This window comes from Dipodomys merriami, unplaced genomic scaffold (genome assembly GCF_024711535.1).
Source record: "Dipodomys merriami isolate MVZ:Mamm:240054 unplaced genomic scaffold, mDipMer1.0.p SCAF_25, whole genome shotgun sequence".
NCBI lineage: Eukaryota > Metazoa > Chordata > Mammalia > Rodentia > Heteromyidae > Dipodomys > Dipodomys merriami.
Genome location: NW_027203937.1, coordinates 6,151,840 through 6,164,737, shown reverse-complemented (window position 1 = coordinate 6,164,737; position 12,898 = coordinate 6,151,840). Strand labels below are relative to the sequence as shown.

The following is a 12,898-nucleotide window of genomic DNA, read 5'->3' as shown; positions in this document are numbered from 1 at the left end:
GACACTGGAGTGATTCAGGGAATAGTGAGGTTAGGGCATTTTTATGGCAATAAAGGGTTGTTTGTTAAGTCTCCTTGGTCTTTGCTAATTTCACTAGGCCTCAACAACAGTTCTCTGTGTTTTTGGAATAATCAGGCTTTAGCGCTAAAAGCAAGGAAACATGCCCTCAAGCAGCAGAGGCTTTCTAAATATTAGTGACTTTAACTTGAATAAGTATTTCCATTTCCCACTCCTTAGGGCTTCAGAAAGGCTACTTTTTTCACCAAGATTTTTACATGGCTACTTTTTAGATCATGCTGTTCTTAATGAGGTAAGTGCTAAAAAAAAAAACCTTTCAGATTCTTAAAAAAAAGTCTCTAAATGGCAAGATTGTCAGACTTTTAACCTAGCAAATGAGTTTTACAGTGACTGCAAATTCAGATTCTGTCACCGATTGTTACAAGGCTTTGTCAGCATTTCCTTCCTCTAATCCTGTAGTGATCTTGCTGACCTCTTGCCTTCTTGAGTTAGTGCCATCTTTTTTTTTTGTAGTCTCAGCTATAAAAACATGTTAGCTCTGGCCACCTTCTCCTCCTAAGAGGGGTGGAAATTAACTGTGTTAGAATTGCCTCTCCACAACTATTCCAAGTATGGTGAGGCACTGTACCTTAAAATTCTGACACCAAGGATTGTACATTCTAGGCACACCTGCTGTCCTAGTTAAAGGCACAATTAACTTTGGACCTATGATAATCTGTTACACTCGATTTTTACATGTCATTTTCTCCTAGCCATTTGAAAAAGGGTTTTATGTAAAAATATCAGTGAGGGATACAACTTCCAGCAGGATCTAAAATCTGGTGAAAAGATACCTACTTTAACTTACCCAGTCCTAATAGTTAAACCAGGCACCACTGGCTCGCACACGTAATCCTAGCTACTCAGGAGGCTGAGATCAGAAGATCACAATTTGAGGCCAATTCGGGGAATAAATGATCAAGACTCTATCTCCAATTAACTGGCAAAGAGCTGTACTGGAGGGATGGCTCAAGTGGCAGAGGGCCAACAGTGAAAGCCCTGGTACCAGAGTTGAAAAAGAAAATCAATTAATAAAAAGCTAAAAGCTCCAAACCACAAACCTGGCAAGCCTCCCAACAAAAATTGCCCCTTGTTCTGTACCAATACAATCATTTAGCTGTCTCAGCTCATTATATGGTCATCCAACCCTCTCAAAAAAAAAAAAAAAAAGCAAGGGCTAGGGTATGGGTCAAGTGGCAGAGCTCTTGATTCCCTGGCATGTGAGGCCCTGAGTTCATTTTGGGGAGGGGCCCAATACTACTCCCCCACTGAAGGCTTGAACTAAATTCAAAAGTATCTCTGGGTTTTTAAAAACTACTGTCTTAAACATAAGTGTCGGCCTGGTAGGCACTTTTTTTTTTTTTTGGGTCTGGTTGTGGGGCCTGAACTCTGGGCCTGGGCGCTGTCCCTCAGCTCTTCAGCTCAAGGCGAACAATCTACCGCTTGAGCCACAGTGCTACTCTGATAGGTGCTTTTTACTCTTTTAAAGCTAACCAAAGTACAGTTCGCAAGTTTGCTCAGAGGTTGGGAATGTAGGGGATGTAGCAGCCTTGCCTAGCATGTACAAAACCTGAGTCCCATTCCCAGCACCAAAAAACCCAAGTTGGAAAACAAAAAAACAAAAAACACCGAAGTTGCCTTAGGACCAGGGGCTCAGGTGGCACAGGGCATATGAAATCTGGGATTCTGTACTCTGCTGTAGAAGCCAACTGATATATGTGGCAAGAGAAGGGGGTTCCAAAGAACTTTGAAAAGATTCTTGGTACTAACAGTAAACCCTTAAATGTGCCTTCTAGCAGGCCTTTCTCAATCCTATTATGTAATCCTCTGAAGAAATGTCTACCTCTCCCCCCACTTTAGATAGACAGGCTGAAGGAAATCTAGACACTTTCCCAATACCGTCCAGCTAGTCAGTGGAGCCAGGATTTGAACACAGGTTGTGAATCACTCTTCTATATCCCTCTTAAATGCAATGATGTCCTGAAGCTTTCTTGTGCATCAGGCTGTTTCCATTTATTAAATCTTTCTAACATTCCTATGTGGTAGGCTTCTCATGTCCTCTTTATAGTTGGAAGAAAAGTCCATGATGCTTTACGTTCTGTACTGTCATAAAGCAGTTGCTTCTCTCTGTGTGATATCCTGTCAACTGTCCCCTCTGTATTCCAGGCTCTCCATTTGCCTTTCTTCAATCTCTTCCAGCTCTAACCACTTAAGTATTTCCTTGTCTCACTGACACAGACTATCTGATCCACTTCTATCTCTAACCAGTAATTCCCACACAAGGGACATTCTTAAACCTATTGTCAATGTTCATCCAAAAAGAACTTCCCTTTCTCTCCCATCAACCTTAGATAAAAATAAAATTTGGTACATTTCTGTGTACCAACTTTCACATACACCCATGAAAGCACTCGTGGTATTCTGTATACCAGTATGCTTTAGGGTGGTTATGAGTTAGACCATCCGTTAAGTCCCAAAGTTCAACAAGTAAGACCACATATGATAGTGCAACACTTGTGTTGGTTGTCACACCTGTAATCTCAGCTACTTTAGAGACAAGAGTGTGGAAAGACTGTGGTCTGAGGACAGCATACCTAACAGTGGAACAGTCTCAAAAAATAAAAATAAAAATACCCCACCCAGTCAGTTGTTAAAGGTCAACAACATAATCTAAGGCTGTTTTCTCAACCATAAAAGATGCATTAGCAACGTGTCTTTTGCTTTATGAAAAGGTTGGAGTGGAAATAAGAACAGACTGGCAACTCCTGAAAACATTAACGTAGGGATTCAGAAATTACTTCAGCCAGGCACTGGTGGCTCACACCTGTAATCCTAGCTACTCAGATCTACTGATTGCTGTTCAAAACCAGCCCTGAGAGGAAAGATGGTAAAACTCTTACCTCCAATAAACTACTCAAAAATGCCAGAAGTGGTGCTGTCACTCAAGTGGTAGAGTTAGCCTTGAGCAAATAAAGCTCAGAGACAGCACCCAGGCCCAGAGTTCAAGCTCCAGGACCAACAAAAGTTAAGATTATGTTTGCATAGTTTATTAAATGAAGAGTATGTATAAGGTGTTAGGAATGGAACACAGGACTTCAGGCACTACTGAGCTACAATGCTCAGCCTGCTAACTCTTTGGAACCCTAACACATATTTTAACACCTGTAAATTAGGTTTACTGTCCTATAATGTTCCTGATTTAGGTCTGTTACAAGTTTTAATTCACTGTGCTTTTCTGATAAGACAAAGGACTCTCTCTCATTCTTTAATTTCTATTTTTGACACATTTGCAATGTAAATCCTGCCCACAATGGATTTTAAGTTCAGTAGTTGTGCTACAAGATTAGTTCCTGATGACAACTGACCAAAAAACCAAACAATTCTGGGGAGGCAGGTCACACCTGGAATTCTAACAGGAGATTGAGATCTGATGATCAAGGATGGAAGCCAGCCTAGGCAAGAAAAGCCTGTGACATTTTATCTCCAATAAACTACAAAAAAAAAAAAAAAAAAAAAAAAGCCAGGCTGTGGCTTGTAGAAGATGCAAGAAGATGAGCAAAGGCAACTCAGGTCCCCAGTTCAAGCTCCAATTACCCTCCTCCCCACCCCACGATACAGCTGTCCTAATCAGACCAGACTCCTAGTTCCTGATGCTGTTGCTCTTCAGTAAGTCCTTAAATGGGAATGAAGAGCTGTTCAGTTTCTATTTTACCAAGATGAAGATCAGAGATGAGATTTCATTTTGTGCCATCTAAGACAGACACACCTGTAAGACAGACACTAAGCTAGTAGTGCCAGTGTGGTATGCTTGATGCTTCCAGTAGTGTTCTTGAAAGGCTAAGGAGATCAATCTCCTGAACAGCTTTGAGTTCAGATGAATGTTGAGTAGGAGGAGAAGACTTACACCTGGATCCTTCCTTGCCTGTACCTTCCTTTGAGAGCGTAATTCAAGGCCTACACATCATCTCAGGACAACCACTAAGAGCCCCAGGCTAAAAGGGAGGGAGGCAGGAAAAGTGCCAGACAGGGAAAGGATCGATATGTCCAGTGTTAATTTGACAAGTTAATCTCAGTCATTTCAAAATTAACATTAAAAAATTAGCTTCTGGGGGTAGGAGGTATGGCTCAGGTGGTAAAGCACCAGCCAAAGAGTAAAAGAATCAGATACAGAGGTCCAGGTCCCAATCTGAGCTAGGAGTGTACCTCAGTGGTAAAAAACACATCATAATGTATTTTTATCATGCCTAAAGCCCTAGGTTTGATCCCCTATACCAACCAAAATTTTAAACGCCACAGAACAATGGCACCTACTCTCCCACCTGGCTTGTTTGGGCAGGATCCTTTTCCGATTTCTATTTGTAAAGTAGAATGTAGGTAATTCCTACCCAACAGAGTCCAAAAGATGCTTGAATAATAAAGGGCAAGCACTTCAGAGGCATACCATACCAAAAGAAGTAAAAAGCAATCACAATCCTTAAAACAGCCCAAACACTGGAAGACACAAATAAAAATTTACATTAAAGAAGCTAACTTATAAAAAGTACAACGTTCCAATTTATATGAAAATGGTTTAATGGTACTGAAACTTAAATCAGAAAAATTATTTTTAATAAAAAGTAAAAAAGACAGAGCATTAAAATGAAACAAAGCACACTGGCTTAGTTATTCAGACATTGATCAAAGCCAAACTTCAAATTTCTTTATCACATACTCCAAATTCTACTGATTATTCAACATGCAATATGATATACAGATTTCTTTTTGTGGCTGCTGTTTGTTTTAGGACAGGATCTCTCATGTACCCAGACTAGCCTGCAACTCACACTCTTACTGCCTCCCAAGTGGAAATACCATTTGTACCAGAAAGCCTTACACTTACCTTTATGAAGGCATCTGAACAGAAAGCCAAAATAAATAAATAAAAAAGAAGAAAAAAGGACAATTATGTAGTTCACTTTGTCAGTAAGAGTCTAGAAAGTAACAAAACTCGCAAAGATAAAGCTTTTTGGAAATTTAAATAAAGCAAATTTTACATTTTATTAAATCAGCAAATATAATCACCTGGGTATAATTTTATTAGAAAAAATGATTAAAAAAGAAAAAGAAAAAACAAAATGCACCTCAGACTAGAATACCATAACAAAAGTTTTGTGGAAGCTGCATTTTATTTGAAAATCCACCCATTTTGCTAACATACATTTTAATATTGTAAACAAAAATATAATCTGCAGAGACAATGCAACAAGTATGCTTAAACTCATGTACAGAATTGCTTTCCTACAATGAACTGTCCTCCTTAAGGCCCCTCTCAACCCAAACGTATGATGTATTTACACAAAGCACCGATCAACAGTGCAGTTTAATTCTTCAATAACTAAACTCTTGGCTAGACATTAACTTTAAAGATACTATTTCCCCTTATTTAAAAGGTACATGATCATAACATGGCACAAGCCAAATAAAAAGTTCAAGAATTTTGTTTCCCTCCCCTCCCCAATAACATCTCCTAGAGTTTTACTGAAAAGAAGGAAAGTCTTGAAGTGAAAGCAATTCCTCACATTCATTTTGGAAAGGCCCTAATGTCAAATGGAAAATAATGACATGCCAAGCACAAAGCAGTAAAGATCCTTCCCAATGCACTAATGCTGAATTTTATATGTAGTGCTTTTCCTAGTCAGTGAACTGTTCCCTTGCAAAATCCCAGGCACAGAATTGACTATAAGGATTAATGCATTTATAATGCTTCCCTAAATCCCATAGAGACTGAGAATTCTTAGGATATCCAGATCTATGGATTTGCCTTAAAATATTTAGTGCTCTGTATGTCAGCTAAAAAGCATTCTGAATCAGATTCATTCTTGTGGATAAAAATCAAACATACTGTGTACATCCATACTCATTTTCATAAGGAGGTTTGATACAATATTAATGTTACGTAAAACTGATAATCATAAATAAATACAAATACTTAAGGAATGTCTACTGCAAACTGAATATAAAATTTTTAAAGGAAATGTTAATTTCAGTTATGGTTTCGGTGTCTGTGAGGACTTGAGAAAACAAAGATAATGCATAATTAAGAATTATGATTTTGATCCCCCAACAAGTCCTGTTGAATACAGTAAAGGACACAGCTCTTCTCTCCAGGCAGCATTTCCAAATACAAATTTCACACTTTCCAAATAAGGGCTTTTCTTGGTAGGTTACTGGTTATGGGTATTAATAGGAGTTGAAAGAACTGAAAGGTTAGTCACCAAAAAGACAGATCTTAGTCTTAAATCATGGCAATTCTTGGCTTTATAAATTGTATTGATAACTTTCTCCTATAAACTAGTCCCAATTTCCTTCATGGGCCTTCACTGGGTACTGTAGCATTCTAATGGAAGAAGAATTTAAGAGACAGCAGTTTAAATTTTGCTGGAAGTAAGGATTCGCCACTTGAGCACTTGTCTTTTTGGAATAACTCCATTCTCTTCCATCTAGTTACATAAATTGTATCTGGAAAAAAAAAAGTATGTGTTTAATTAATTCATGGTACTGTAGGATATGTTCTCACAAATAAAAACGCCTTGTAGCCATATAACTGGACCGGAAGTATGTGCAACATGCTTATCACAAACCCTGATTACAAGTCAGTCAGTATTATCAGCTTCTTACATGCCACAACTCAGTACTGTGAAGCAGTTATAGAAACTTCCTTAAAATGTTTTTATTATTGTCTTTAAGTAGTTATACAAGGGTTATGAATACAATTCATCTTGCTCAATGTCAGAACTTTCAATACTTTTCTAAGGACTAAAAACCAACAAGTAGCTTAGGGATAAGTGAAGAAAGATTTATTTTTTTTCCATGAGAGGTTCAAAACATCTATTCAGAAACAGAAATATTCCATGTGACATTTCATTTGGAAAAACAAAATGCAAACTATTATTTCCATATGATATAAAATTAGAGATAACAAGAGTAATCTTAACATGGACTAATTTCTTTACTAATAAAAATTAAAAATCTGAAAGATCTATGAAGAAAAACTTTACAGTTGGGAGTCACTATATTCTTCACTCATGATTTCTCTTCAAATGCCTATCTAAAGATTAATTACTGAGCCAGATGTGTTAACAAATAAGAAGAGTTGTTGCCCAATAAGAAGAGTACATACTCCCAAAGATCTAGAAGGCAAATGTAAATTGGGAACTAGAACATCAAGAAGAACAAATTATAGTGATTCTAAGCAAACAAAGGCAGCATGGATCATATGCAGAATCCTTCAAGCCAAAGTCTTAAGTATTCATTTCCCTTAACTAAAAAACAAAAAAACAAAAAAAAAAACTTTCTTAAAATGTTAACTATTTTAAATGAAAAGAAACACAAAAACATTTCTTTCCCAATCAGGCTCTGATGCAGTGAGTAAAACTGGGGAGCTCTCTATAATTCTTTGAAGAATGACTCAAACAGTTTTCAAGGGTGGTATTTTTTTCATCCACCTGTTGTAAACAGTGGATGCCATGCTTCTATATGTAAGATGATCCTATAATTTCACACTTCTGTTTCTGCCTTACAAAAGTTATTTCTCCCTATGTCCTAGCTTAACCTGCTTTTATTCCTCACCCAAAGAACAAAGGAGGAGAAGTGGAGGGAAACCAGACTCCTTTAAAGAAACAAAGAAGAGTGAATTTTGCTTAATAATGCCCAGTAATTTTAAAGTAAGTATTTAGTCCCCATATTCCCCAACAAGCAGCAATACCTAAAGTGATTTATAAGAAATCCTCCAAAGAAATCTCTGCAAAAGGATCCTTTCCTGAAGCTCTGTGAGGACTGTGACTGGAGGGGCTGGATGCTGCCGACAGCTGGGGGAAAAGAAGACAGAGAGAGGGAAAGAAAAAAAGATCTCAGAATGACAGAACATGAAAGCAGAAAATGTAATGAAAAGAAGAAGTGGTTTTTGTTTTGTCACCTTTAATAAATATAAAGGCAGCCTTTGTAGGAATGAAATTATTAAAACAAATGTGTTATTACATGTCAAGTTTATTCAAAGGCATGTGTTTTTCAGAAAACAAATCTGTGTTTCTGAAACTCAAAAGGAAGTCTTTTATCCATAAAGGTCGCTATCAGCTGACCCTTGGTTAAGACTTTTGGTATGTCAGATAGAAAAAAGGGGTGGGAGAGAATGCATAATTTTTGAAAAAAACTGGTGAAAATGGCTGTGTCCAAGCTATTGGCCAACAATTGTGCATATTGATCTCAGTTCAGACCCCAAGTAATCTAGATGTAATTTTCTTTCCTTCCTGCTTCCTAAGGGGTATCGAGTCCTATCTTTAGTTCCCACACTCTTCATGCAGAGTTGCCTAACTGTCCATGTGGACATGCAGAAGCTGCTGCATATACTGTAGGAAGAAAAAGAACACAGGGGTCACTTAGTCTAACTATCCACAGAATGCTTGGGGATCTTTTGTTCTATTTCCTCTGAATGTATTTGTTTATATTTTACAATCTGCGCCTATAATTTAATTTGAATATAAGGTCGGTAAACCACTGAACTCAATAACGTATCCTTGAGAGTAGTCTCCCAAGGAAAGAAAATTTAAATGAACCAAGATGTCAGTTTATATATATATTATTCTATGGCACTAAGCTAACTTATGAACTTTAAAATCTCACAAAAGCTATTTTGCTTGAAACAAACTTTAAATTATTCTCCCTCAGTACAGGATTATAAATCATGCAAGCATGGCCATTATGAGATATGCTGTTTAGGGATGTTCAACTAAGAGCATATCAAAGTCTAAGTGGAAACAGTTCAATTCATGCTTCCAACATACTATTTTAAGTCCCCTCCCCCCCAAAAAAAATCCTCTGCTAATGTAATCTCATTTTTCCTATTATTTTTACTGACTTATTAGATCCATGAGTTTCAGCAAATATTTTATTACTAGTGTAAACAATTAGTTATCCAGGTTACTTAAGATTAATATAAAAGCTTAGAAATTACCATCAGTCATATTGGTGGTCAAGTATACTGTTTAAGAAATATATGCCCCTCCAAAAAAATATATGCCCAAAGACAATAGGAAGAGACAATGAGAAAGATCATGGAACTACATAGGCAGCTCTAACTGAAAAGAACAGGGGAGCACATGTCAGGTCTTTAAACACAATTCATGAAACAGATGAAGGTGTAGCTCCACCAGGAAGATGCTCTACACCCCTGTTCAGCCCAAACATGGGCATGCAGAAGTAGGATGATTTAGATTAATAATTAGTCACCTCACTGGAAAGAATCCAACATTTGCACTTATCTTCACTATTAACTGGGCTTCTCTCACTCACAGCTTTTCTTTTGTACTCAAAGTTAAAACAATAATTTGGATGATACATAGACTGCATCCAAAATGATGAGTTTCTATGAAAGCCCCAAGCTTTCCACAAGGACAGTAGCCTGTCAACCCAATTACCCGCCCCTCCCCCAAAGATGCTTATGAAGACAAAGAAAGCACTATTATTTCCCTAAGACATAAGCATGCTGCTACATAATCCAAAAGGCTTATGGTGTTAAAAAGGACCAATTTCCCTTGGGGGAAAAAAAGTAGTTTAGCTAAAACTTCTACCAGCCTCTTAAACTTGTCACTTCTGTCACATCTATAAATAATTAGAAAAACTAGAATATATTTGATGCCACCAATGAGAAAACTGTGCCTGCAATTAAGTTTCTTATCCTATGTATATGCAGTGCACGCAACCACAGCTCAGGTGGCTGCTACAAAGCTCCCAGGACTGAGCTAGCCAGTACTCTTCACCACCTGGTGCTATCTATTCTCGGCACCATTACCAAACATGAACATACACACACTGATGAAAATGCAGCCAGCTGAGAGGAAGGAAGGAAAGATAAGGAAAGGAAAATTTGCTGTCCATGTTACTGTTCAAGGAAAGCAGACGCAGACCTGATGGGATCCTGATGAATGAAGCAATAGGAATTTTTTGGGGTGGTGGTGAGGGGTCAGTATTGGGCCTTGAACTCAGGGACCTCACACTTCCATTCGGCTTTTTTTGCTCAGATCTAGTGCTCTACAACTAGAACTGTATTTCCACTTCCAGGTTTTTGCAGTCTTGGGTTTACCTGCTGAGGCTGGCTTGTAACTGATTCTCAGCCTCCAAAGTAACAGGGTTACAAGTGTGAACCACCGATTTCAGCCTGAAAATGTCTCCTGAAATAAGAGTGCCACCCCTCCTTTACTTTTTATTCCATTGAGCAAATTAAAGAACATGGCATAATAGTAGAAAGCAAAGATGTTGGGTGCTGGGGGTTTATGACTGTCATCTTAGCTACTCAGAAGATGAGATCTGCAAGATGCATTCTGTGGCCAGCCAGGGCAGAAAAGTTCTCTAAACTCTACTGCCAAAAGAACCAGCGAAAAATTTTGCTGGGCAGGAAGTTTAAGGCCTGAGTTCAAATCCCATTACAGTCAGAAGAAAATGAAAAGAAAAAAGAGGGAGAGAAAAGGAAGGAAGGAAGGAGGGAGGGAGGGAGGAAAGGAGGGGGAGGGAGGGAGAGAGAAAGTTTATGAGACAATAAAGACAAAGGAAATTTTGTTTTTGCAGAGTGTGTGGCGTAATACTAGGGCTTGAACTCAGGGCCTTGCACTTACTATATGCATGCTCTATCATTAGCCCTTTCCAGGGTAAATGTTCTAATTTGATTTTGTATTTAAGATTTGTAGCAACACAACTGTGCCATATCTTTACATTTAAATTCTTCAATCACCCAAAAGACCAACTAGCAAATAGCAATGCTATAAATTCACTTCACCATCACTGAAGAAGCGAAGACAGTATCTTGACAGTTTTATGGAAGGATAGAACTGAATAGAATCCTGACTCTAGGATTAACTGTGTTAAATTAAATGTTTCTGGTGATTAAACAAGCACTGTATAAGAATGACCTCTGAGCTGGGCACCAGTGGCTCATGCCTGTAATCTTAGCTACTCAGGAGACTGAGATCTGAGGATCACGGCTCTAAGTCAGCCCAGGCAGAAAAAGTCCATGAGACTCTTATCTCCAATAAAGTACCCAGAAAACCAGAAGTGATGCTGGTGGCTCCTCAAGTGATAAAATGCTAGTCTTGAGCACAAAGAGGCTCAGGAACTGTGCCCAGGCTGAGTTCAAAAGCCTCAGGACCACAAAAACAAAAAGGAAAAAAGAAAAAAAGAAGAAAGAAAAGGGGGAAAAAGAAAAGGAGAGGGGTGAGGAAGAATGATCTCTTATTTCAAATTTTTAAATTTTAATATTAACTATTTTAAAAACTTATGTTTTTAATATACTTAAAAATGTTACTTACAATGTTTATAACTTTGCCCTTGGCTGTGTCCTTTCCTACTTCGGGCTGTTCTGTTCTTGCAGAACAAACAAACTACAGCAATGCTTAAAACATGTTTTCTTAATGCTGCTATGGAATCAAAGTATCTAGACACGCAGTGCTACTTAACAGGAGTCCACAGAGATAGCAGATTTCAAGGTTGGTCACAGCAAAAGCAAATTCTTTTGGGGGTAATGTTTAGTATACAGCCAGGTCACCAGAGGTAAGTCTCTTGTACTGAAACATAAATACAGTGTTCCAGTCCACTTGTTTTAAAGATAATGCTACTATTATGCTCACACTCTGTGAGCAGCAAAAGGCAAAAGTACATCCTCTTCTAGAAGGTGATTGAGAGTGAGGATGGCCTTGCTGACTGCTTCATTTCAAATGTGCAGCCTCTAGAACTGATAGCAACTTAACTTCAGCCTGTGATACTATATTACAGCCTTAGGAAACTAGTAGATTCTTATGTATGCCTGCTGACTTGAAGGCTATATATATATAATTTTCCTCTTATTATTATTCTTCTTTCCTCTTATTATTCTTCCTATTATTTTAAACTTAGATTTATGGCTATATTTAACTTATAGGAAGAAGTAATATTAGAAAAGTCTTTTCTTTTTAGAGCTGGTCGTCCAGGGCTGAATTTAGGGCCTGAGCTTTTTTGCTCAAGGTTAGTCATCTTGAGCAATAGCTCCACTTCTGGTCTTCTGTGATTAATTGGAGATAAAAATTTCATTTCCTGCCTGGGCTGGCTTTGAACCTAGATCCTCAGATCTCAGCCTTCTGAGTAGCTAGGATTAAGGGTGTGAGCCACTGGTGCTTGGCAGAAGTCAATTTCTAAAAGGGATGTTTGTAGTAAACAGTCAATAATTTGTGTGCTCTTGATATACACTAATCTTCATTATGAAGATTGCATAGAACTTCAGTCATCCAAGGTTTTATGGACACTTTCCGGTTTTGTTCATTGGGACAGGAAATTAAATTGTTACCTTTCTGAAAGGATTTGAAACACAACCGCTTCCTCTACTTGCTGTCTTAGTTAACAACAGCTGACAGAGGAAGGGATGCCTGACCTTTTTGTCACTGCTGACTCAGGTACAGTGAGACCCAGAGAGCCAGTTTTTCATCTAGGGCACTAAACCCCAATTGTCAGTGTAAATTTTCTCATGAGCACAACACACGACTTGCTGGCAAGGCAAAAAGCGTTCTTTACAAAAATTCAGCTGGACAGATCAGCTGATAAAAGCTGCACTACCAACATCCCCTATTAATACATCCAGGTTTTAAAAAAAAAAAAATCACTAAGCCTAAAAGTAACAGGCCATTAGTTCTTGCACACAAAAAAGTCATTAAAAAGGCCATTTTTTGGTAAGACTTGAATTATTCCAATATCTAAAGCCAACAAGGTCCCTATTTAGAAGAGCAAAAAGCACCCACAACAAGCCAGTGTTTCCTTTCAGACAATTAACTGATGTCAGACTTAC

The 12,898-nt window shown here is 38.1% G+C and overlaps 1 protein-coding gene across 17 annotated transcripts in view; it reads right to left on the bottom strand.

Moving 5' to 3' along the window:
• Window positions 1-5,114: 5,114 nt before the first annotated feature.
• Window positions 5,115-12,898, bottom strand: part of Picalm (phosphatidylinositol binding clathrin assembly protein) — a 104,149-nt gene continuing 96,365 nt past the window's right edge. For 11 of the 17 annotated variants that reach the window (XM_070034829.1, XM_070034832.1, XM_070034830.1 and 8 more), the window contains 2 exons: window positions 7,802-7,904; window positions 5,115-6,555 (listed from right to left, as the gene is read on the bottom strand). In XM_070034829.1, coding sequence (XP_069890930.1) covers window positions 7,812-7,904 — 93 coding nt within the window. In that variant the 3' untranslated portion in view covers window positions 5,115-6,555; window positions 7,802-7,811. The remainder of the gene's footprint in view (window positions 6,556-7,801; window positions 7,905-12,898) is intronic. The other 6 variants (XM_070034846.1, XM_070034836.1, XM_070034845.1 and 3 more) reach the window with 1 other exon arrangement.